The sequence below is a fragment of the Rhipicephalus sanguineus genome, chromosome 10 (genome assembly GCF_013339695.2).
Source record: "Rhipicephalus sanguineus isolate Rsan-2018 chromosome 10, BIME_Rsan_1.4, whole genome shotgun sequence".
NCBI lineage: Eukaryota > Metazoa > Arthropoda > Arachnida > Ixodida > Ixodidae > Rhipicephalus > Rhipicephalus sanguineus.
The window spans coordinates 45,472,558-45,482,527 of NC_051185.1; the positions used below are offsets into that span (position 1 = coordinate 45,472,558).

The following is a 9,970-nucleotide window of genomic DNA, read 5'->3' on the forward strand; positions in this document are numbered from 1 at the left end:
GGGACTAGTTGCTCCTTTCGTGGTACGAGGAAAGATGTTATTTCAGCAGCTGTGGGTCCGTAAAGTCGACTGGGATGAAGAGCTGCCAGATGATATAGCACGACAGTGGATGAGCTGGAGAAGTGATTTGGTTCACCTTCCTAAGGTCAATGTTCCCCGACGTTTGACGTCAGAGGCAGCTGATATTCGTGGCATTCAAATACACGTCTTTGTGGACTCAAGCACGAAAGCTTATGGAGCGTGCGCGTATGTTCGCGCTGAGCTAGCTAACGGCGACATCAGCACAAGTCTCATTGCTGCGAAATCTAGAATCGCCCCATTGAAGCCTCTCTCTTTACCACGCCTCGAGCTAATGGGAGCGCTAATAGGCAGCAGATTGCTAAAATATATAGAAGAAGCATATACTCCTCTTTTTGACAGACCACTTTCTTTTATGTGGACAGACTCTACAATTGTCCTGAATTGGATTCAAGCAGATTCATGCAAGCAAGAAGTCTTCGTTAAAAACCGCATCGCTGAAATCAAAGCAATGACTCAAATACGGGATTGCAGCTGGCGGCATTGCCCAGGTGACGAAAATCCTGCGGATTTGCTAACAAGGGGTGAATCGCTAGACGCCTTGATACAAAAGAACGTTTGGTGGCAAGGACCGAGTTGGCTGCGGCTGAGCCCTTCTGAATGGCCACTCAGGAAGCTTTTAGCTGCTGAAGAGGATCAGGAAGCAATCAACTCGACACATATAGCCCTTCAAATAGGTGACAAATCGCATGAGCGGAGAGCGCCAATCTTTGACGTAACAAGACACAGTTCTCTTATCAAACTGCTGAGAGTCACGGCGTGGGTACGGCGCTTCATACACAACGCTAATAAAAGTTGCCCGAGGTATGGATCTCTGAAGACAGAGGAAATATTGGCAGCTGAGCGTTACTGGATACACCAAGTTCAAAGTGAAGCCTTTGGTGATGAAATGTTTGCGCTTCTTAAGAAGCAGGTTCTACCTAAAAAGTCAAAGGTGAATGACTTGCGACCGTTTCTAGATGAAGAAAACCTGCTTCGAATTGGTGGGAGGCTACAAAACCTAAATGAAAGCCTTGGTACAAAACACCCACTGGTGCTACCTGGCGGTCATTACTTCACGTTTCTTGAAGTTCGAGATTCCCATGTTCGCACAATGCATGGAGGCATAACCGCCACGCTAAACCACCTGAGAGAGCGCTTCTGGGTTATAAGAGCTCGCCGAACAGTGAAGGCGGTGATTAACCGTTGTGCGTTATGTGCTCGCTATAGAGCAAAGGCAAGCTCGCCGCCACAAGCTCCACTTCCGACCTGCAGGATTGAAAGATCCAAGGCATTCGACACTACAGGAGTGGATTTCGCAGGACCAGTCTTTGCCAAAAAAGCTGGACAATGCGACCAAAAAATGTACATTGTAATTTTTACTTGTGCATCAACGCGGGCGATACACTTGGAGTTGGTGAACGACATGACTGCGAAAGGCTTCCTGCTAGCATTCCGAAGATTTATTGCTAGGAGAGGATTGCCCAGCGTCATTTACTCAGACAACGCTCGATCATTCAAAAAAGCGTCCAAAGAACTCAGGGAGGTAATGGACCGAATCAAAGAGACCGACTTCCAGTCGTTCATCACGACACAGCGGATTAAATGGAAATTCATCGTAGATGCGGCGCCGTGGTGGGGCGGTTGGTGGGAAAGACTAATTAGATCAGTGAAGACGTCTCTACGAAAAGTCCTCGGACGAAACAGCCTTTTTGCTGAAGAACTCGGTACGCTACTTACCGAGGTCGAAGCTGTGGTTAATTCCCGACCGCTTACTTACGCCTGCCTCGAAGCTGGTGAGCCATCCGCGATTACGCCAGCACATTTTCTTATAGGCCAACAATTTACCACTTTGCCGGATGGTGATTCAACAGAAGATTCAGTGAACCACAGCGGTGCGAAGGAGTATTCACGGCGTTTACAACACCGCCAAAGTTTGTTGGATCATTTTTGGAGACGTTGGAAGCACGAGTATATTCTCACTCTACCATCCGCACATCGTTCTCCTGGATCTTCTTCCCGCAACCTAGCGGTTGGAGACATCGTTATTGTGGACACACCCAACAAAGCGAAGTTTATGTGGCCTCTGGCAAAAGTTGAAGAAGTTTACCTCGGCAATGACGGAATTGTTCGCGCTTGCCTGTTACGCCTGGGTAGCGGAAAAGTTTTGAAAAGACCCGCGCAGAAGATATACTACCTGGAGATCGGCGCTACCACAACTGAGGCCCCGGAAGATGTTGGGACCTAGAAAAGAAGATGAAGACGAAGAGAAGAAAGCACCCACGACGCACGTGTTTTTCTTCTTCTTTAGATTCTATGTCGCCATTAAAGCGATCGTAGTTCATTCTACTACGCATTGAGTATTTATTGCCGTGTGCCACAGGATTGGCTATGTCGTGCCATAACAGCTTTATCTAGGTACGTAGAACATTCGTACTCTAAACTAGCTTGGGAAGATGATCTGAAAATTGTATACCGTTGTAAGGGGCATACATTAGGCTCTTTGAAAAATGGTTATGACTATGTGAATTTGCCCAAGACTGTCATACATACCACACCGCCATAGGGTGCCAGAAATGTGTCCAGCTTTGGCCAACTATAAAAATTCAACCTCTTATTTCGGAATTTGTCATTTGCCAGTTATTCTCTCAAGATTTGTGGTTCATTTAGTCACATATTATCTTCCTTGAAATGCTACAAGTTTAATCTCGGCAAGTTCATCACCTTGCAGTTGAATTCACTCGTTCTATGGTATCATGTACGTGAAATAAGATGCTCCAGTTTTTCTTCAACTCAATGTTTTTTTTTTTAAATTCGGCAGATCCCATGTACCATGGGAGTCGATGTTATGCGAAGCATGCGGCGGGAAGGTGACTGTGGCGTAATTTTTTTACTGAGCGAAACGTTACAAAAGACGCTAAAGATTTGTATGCATTTTATACGCACACATATACGTTGAAGAGCCGCATATGTGTTATATAACCAGTTGTTTACAGTTGGGTAACACTGCCAACGGCAACGTGGGTATTACCGACACCAGAATCGGCAAGCTGAAGTGCTTATACTTGTCCCTTATGACGGAGAACGCACGCACGTTTTACGAACCCGCGTGCATGTGTGGAAGAGGTTCTTGACTTTTCTTGAACGAGGTTATCATCATCGTGATCAGTGAGCACCAGCAGCTGGTCATGACTGACTTGTTATCGGATCTGGTCCTGATTGCGGTGACGAGAGGTCCATGTGTAGTGAAGTATGAGGTATAGTACAGTTGTTGGAAATCGTGGATGCCTCAGTCATTTCGTCGACAAATTGTCTGTCGATAGAGCTGGCGACATGTCGGAACCTGAAGTCACTCTTCGCGTTGGTGAGGTATAGGCCGTCGAGGCTGATTGGCCTGAATAGAGCTAGGTAGACCAACATCAGTGGATAGCGCTTGTCGTATTCGTAGACTACTTGAGCGTATGTGGCATACCTAGCCTTGCCTACAAAGTGGCTGTCAATCAATCTGTCATCATCCTCGGTCAGCATGAGGCCATCACCCAGCCTCGTAAGAAATGAAGAGGACACTGCGTTGTTCTGACGGACTAAGTGCACTTTATGATGCGATGACATGAATATCATACGTAACTTTCGTTATTATATTCGTCCGGGATCGAGTGATGCTTCAAAATAGCTCGCTGAATCATATGAATACAAATGTTATGTTTATTAGACTGCTATAAAAGCGGAGCCAACACTGGAACCACAGACGTTAATCTGATATGACTCCTGTATCGTAGGAGTACATATGTAGCGTTTATTCCTTTCTTGTAAAATTAAATAGCCACCACCACGACCACAATTGACGTTGCACTGGCATTACGCCTGCGCAAGCTGTTTTTCCGAACCAGTTTATAGATCTAACGTGGCGCTGTAGTAGAATACCTGATTGGCACGCGGAATGCTTGGGTTCGATTCCTGCTGAGATCCTAATTTTCATTCTTTCCATTCGTCGGGTCAACGCTGCCTATGTCGGTTTTCCTTAACGCTCTCGCATTTAAGTTTCCAATGTTTGTTCTCGCCGTTCCTTGGTAGATGTAAACTGTCAATCACCTGTGGCGCATGCCCGTACAGCGCGGCCCGTGGTAAACGGGTATGTGCCACGCGTGTCTGGAGGAAAGGGTTTGACGACGTACACGACAGGACTTTCACGTTATTCATGTCATGACCCGACAGTCACATTCGTCACATCCTCTTACCCTCCCATGCCAATATTGGTCTACACCAAGTTAAGGAGGCGATCATGAGAGCACCCAGACGTAGGCGGCTAGATAGATAGATAGATAGATAGATAGATAGATAGATAGATAGATAGATAGATAGATAGATAGATAGATAGATAGATAGATAGATAGATAGATAGATAGATAGATAGATAGATAGATAGATAGATAGATAGATAGATAGATAGATAGATAGATAGATAGATAGATAGATAGATAGATAGATAGATAGATAGATAGATAGATAGATAGATAGATAGATAGATAGATAGATAGATAGATAGATAGATAGATAGATAGATAGATAGATAGATAGATAGATAGATAGATAGAAACGCTCAGAGTGCTAAAGGTTCGCTACGAAATGCTTCGCATTTAAAAATGTTCGTTATATAGCACATACGTCCAGCTTCCAGCTCAACTGCTTCCTTCGAAACACCCACCTTCACAAGGAACGCAAGCTTCTTTCGGTTTACAATTACTGGATTGAACATCTAAAACACTTCTAGAAACGCAAATCGAAATTCGGGACGTTTTGAATTTCATTTCATTCCACACATAGGTCGGCAAACTCACTCATGAGTCAACTCACTCAGACTCGGATCGAACCGTGAGTGTGAGTCTGAGTGAGTCCGGGTGAATAATATTTTGGTCATTTTGAGTTTGAGTGAGTCCGGTTAAGAAACATTTTAGTGAGTTTGTATCCGAGTGGGCCCTAAGCGCAAAATATACTTCTTGAGTCAGTCTGAGTGAGCTCCACACCTATTTTTCAATCTATCATTCTATCTACACCACTTCAGCATTACTATCAGCCTTATGTCGGCTCACGTTTATTTCCCGTCCACTCACACATACTTCAGAGCCCTAGAGTTTATACGCCAGCTCAATATTCATTGATCAGAGGCGTGAGTTACATAGGGGGGGGGGGGAGGTGCCGTGACTTGCCCTCGCAAATTCTTTCACAGGTGAAGTCCTCGATAAAAATAGCGGAGTGGGTCATCTCCTTCATCTCGTGTGAATCAACTCTTTCAATAAAAATGTCCTTCCTGGATTACAACCACTGATAACTCACATTTGAAGGTGCGAGATCAAAAGGTGCCAAGTAGAGCACCACTTCTGCGAGATATTGGTCTGAAAGAGCATTGACACTATGTTCGATAAAGCCAGTTATACGCTAACACACTCATGAGTCGACTTACTCAGACTCAGATAGAGTCGTGAGTGTGAATCAGAGTGAGTCCGAGTGAGTAATAATTGGGTGAGTTTCGAGTCCGAGTGAGTCCGGCTGAGAAACATTGCAGTGAGTCTGAGTCCGAGTGAGTCCGGTTGAGGGAAATTTTCGTGAGTCTGCGTCCGAGTCAGCTGTAAGGGCAAAACATATTTAATGAGTGAGTCTGAGTGAGCTCCACACTTTTTGCCGACCTGTGATTCCACATGCAGTCTCACGTTCATCCATTCCCTGAAGACGCATCGCTATATTTTTTATAACACGTAGAGAACACCGATTTCTACGGAGATCGGTAACTGTACTAGCGTTTCATGTTGTGGCACATTTCTGCTCTCTCTGTGCGCCCCATGTGTGTACTTATGCGTACAATTTAGTGAGATAATCACTGCGAACCTTCATGTACAGAAGTGAGCAACTCAGGTGAAGTTTGGCATCATAGAACATGCCGTTTGGAAAGCGTTAAGCACGTTAGGTACAGCAGCAGTTATCGCACTGTGTGAATCGAAACTGTCATTTTGCTTTGTCTTGTTGGAGCAAGAACACAGTCATATATAGTGACACGAACGAAAACACACGGTATCATTGTATCTTGTATCCGTGTTGGGCAGTCAAATGACTCAGTCTCTCAGATATTACTATAACGAACTTCGGTAGCTTCACTACAAGGAAACATCCACCCTCGTCGTAGCGATCTCCATTCACTACAGTTTTTCGTTAGCCAGCACCTGACCAATGCTCACGAAAGTTGCAATGATATTATAGCCATTATTACTGTACTGCACTCAAGAGAGTCTCTCGGGGAAATCGTTCAGTTATTCGAGGAGGGAAGCGCGTCTACGGATCCGTATTCACAGAACTACTTACGTCAGAATAGGTCATAAGAAAACGTGAGCCTTATGTGATACTGGAAATCCTATTAACGAAGCTTGTTGAGCAATGGCGATGACCACTTACCAACTGGAAGTTTTGCTAATTCTGTCTCTGGTTCGTAGACATCACAAGGCCCGCTCAGTTCACTATTTCCTCTTAGATATCGAACAAGAATGCAAGCCAACTATAGTATGGCATCTTATTGAAACTGCTGTCGTCGATGCACTGTGAAAGCCACCATTTATTTCTTCTTTACATCGCATGCTACGGGGCCCTTACTTCAGTTTAACGTCGTCATCACACGTTTCAGCCCCATTCGTCTAGCACTTACATAAGCTAGCGTAAGCAAGAAGTGTTTAAATTCGGCAGTATGTAGCCCAATGGGCTCGCTGTTGTCGTATCCATCTCCCGTGAGAGAAGAAACTCACAAGGTCCCTCATAAATTTTTTAAGACGACTCGAAGCCGAAACTCACTTCCTTCATTTTATTCTCAGTCTATTGTATTAATCCCCCCATGGAAAGTTTTCTGCGCCACACGTGGTTTTTGCACTGCCTCCGGGATCGGGGGCGCTGAAAGACCACGTTTGCACAACCTCTGCGATCAGGGACAGCTGGGAACGGAGGAACCTCCAGTCCAAAAACCCGCGACGTCGGAGGCAGTGGAAGCTCTCTGCAACTTAAGCGCTTTTACATTGCATCCGAGATAGGCTCATATTTGATTAGGTGGAGTCATGTGATGACGTCATCGTGTGACGTCACATTATGTGAGTCAAAGTGGCTTCATGATGCCGTCCCAAATGCTGGCGACCTGTGCCGTCATGATGACGTCAGAAGGTGACAACATTGCGTGATTTTTTTTGCGTCACAGGTGTTGACGCGGGCGGTTAGTTTTCGCGTTTGATGAGGCATCTAAGGACTGCGCTTTACTAAATATCTCCTGCCAAAAAACAACACTCTTTTGGTGCAGGTATGTCAGCGGAGCCTTGCAGCGTGTCATGCGGCATCCGGCGCTGCTAACCGAGGTTGCCGAGCTGGTCAAAATGGACAAAGCAGAACTCGTAAACTTGATACGAGACCGTCTGCGAGGATTGGAAACCTTGGACGGATTCATGAAGTTGGCAGGAGTCGTCAAGGAGAGAGTTGTCTGCCATGCTTCCGACGACGGCTGCACGCAACTAGATGCCTTGAACGAAGACTGTTGGAGGCACGTGCGACAATACCTATTCATCGATGACGTCAAAGAGGGCATCGCACAAACGGAAAAGCTCTGAGCTGCAGGGAGTTGTCACTTTACAACGACGCGTGGGCAATGCCATGAGAACTGCAGTGCGTTCTGGCAACCTTGAGAAAGTGATGCCACAATTTGCGTGGACTCCCAAGACACCTCTTTCGCTGAATACACTAATCTCCGCAGGAGTGATGTCAAGGTTTGTGTAAATGTTGACAAAAACCAGTTCACTAATTCTTCGTTCTGTAAGGGAATTGAATACGTTTGTCTAAACTCACGCATCGCCGTTGCACTGTTAAGACCTTTGGGGTTTGATTTTTTTTCGCGAAATGCGTCCCAAAAATGTAATATTTTATTGCTGAATTCAATTGTTCAGGCGAATCTATTTAAGAAGAAAAATTGTCTGAATTCTTTCTGGGTGACCGTAAAGTGACAAAAAGGAGATTTGTGTTGTCACGTATGCATGGTTTATTCGTAACTGCGAGATAAATTTAAAAAAACCTATACGACTGTTAAAAAGTTGTACGTCGAAATAGGCGTCTGTGTAGCTCACAGACGTACAAAAATAAGTGCACGAAGTGGGGTTAATTGGAAACACGGGGGGAGAAAAGCCACTTTTCAACCAGTCAGCATCGTCTCGCCGCGCACGCTTTTGAGATGTCACTCACTCATCCGCTCAGTCTTAACTCGTAAGTAACTCCTGGTATGACGGACTGACATTTACCGAATCAGATTCTAATTCGGCAGTCGAGCGGCGATTCGGGGGAATCGCCGCTAGACTCACTTGCGGCATTGAAACCGGCGCGCACTTCCGTAGTGATAGCAAACTGCGCGGGTGAGCGCACTGAAGAAAACTGTTGTTGTTGTGAGTGCGTCCGGAAAACTAAAACAAGCCCGGAGCCGATAATAATCCTTCGTTTTGTCGCCAACGAGACGGAAGCGGTTTTTGTGAGTCCCCAAAACAGGAAACGCAACCACAACGGCATCGTTTGTGTCAGTCAGCGCTTGCACGAAAGCAGGCGTAATCGCGTACGGGGGAGCAATAAAGGAGATAGTAACAAGTGGGTCACCTTTCAAAAGATTCTAAACCAGAAAGCCGTCAGTATTGCAGGCGCAACAAGCTGGAACCGGCCGAAGGACTAAACTCATAATAGCCGGCGCACCGCTAAAAAAATATTCGGCAGATCTCGCGTACCGTGGGAATCGATGTTATGCGAAGCATGTGGCGCGAAGTTGTCTCTGGCGAAATTTTTTACATTTACCGAAACTCCCGCTTGCTCGCTTGCTTCCTGGTTGGCATACTGGCTGGCTGGCTGGCTGGCTGGCTGGCTGGCTGGCTGGCTGGCTGGCTGGCTGGCTGGCTGGCTGGCTGGCTGGCTGGCTGGCTGGCTGGCTGGCTGGCTGGATGGCTGGCTGGCTGGCTACTTAGAACCATCTCCTACCCACTGTGGGATATTGGCCAGAAGCCGGCGAATAATGTAAATGAAAACATTAAAACATAGGCAAGGCAAAGGAAAAATTCACATTTTTTTTTTTTGAAATAGCTTCTGCGTCGGCACTTGTCCTAACACTCCACCCTTCCTCTAACTGCTGGCTTCTTAGCCAAGTATTCGTAGTGGGTAAACATCTTGCATAAAGACTAAGCAAGCAAGCGCAGTCATCTTAGTCACCATTTAATTAATACACTACCTTTAGAGAAAAAGCTCTCCATAGGGCCTATGCATTGAAACCCATGACCGCCAGTGTGCCGCCATGATGGAACGATACGAACGTTGCCAGCTCCGGAGACGCTTGCTAGATTTGACGGTAGTATTCAGTTTTAATCTGCCAACCTTAGCCAACTACGTGTGTCCGCTGTGTTTCGATGCGTGAAGCCGTGCACTCTAAGCCGCAAAGGTGCGAAATGGGAGTAAGTGCTGCATTTAGCCTCCACAACAGATAGTTAGTGCGTGGAGGGATTAACTGCAAGAGGAGGGTGCCGTGGGCAAAATGAGGGAGCAACTGTCGCACCATAGGGAGCGACGTTTACTCCCATGGAACTTTCCGGTGCAGTGGCGGCCTCGAACGAATGGTCAGCATGCGCGTAAGCAAATAGTCCGCTAAAGAAATCAATTGTTAACAGTTTATTTTAGTGTAAATGGTCCTGACGGTGACGACTACGGCAACTGCGGCAGGAGAAACGTAATATCGTTCATATGTCATAAGAATACGCAAAAGTCTGAAAGCACCCACAACAAAAAAATGTGCTCGTGCCCAAGCTGTGTCAATGCTCGGCGTGGTGTTCTCGTCGTATGCGCGGCAAGCTAGCCCTCGACAGTGTTGCGG

The 9,970-nt window shown here is 46.1% G+C and overlaps 1 protein-coding gene across 1 annotated transcript in view; it reads left to right on the top strand.

The window, feature by feature from the left end:
• The window catches only part of LOC119371784 (uncharacterized), a 44,097-nt gene extending 36,180 nt beyond the window's left edge, over positions 1 to 7,917 (top strand). Inside the window, exon 2 of the mRNA XM_049419715.1 lies at positions 7,385 to 7,917. Within this exon, the coding sequence (XP_049275672.1) occupies positions 7,385 to 7,688 (304 nt within the window). The 3' untranslated portion in view covers positions 7,689 to 7,917. The remainder of the gene's footprint in view (positions 1 to 7,384) is intronic.
• Positions 7,918 to 9,970: the final 2,053 nt, after the last annotated feature.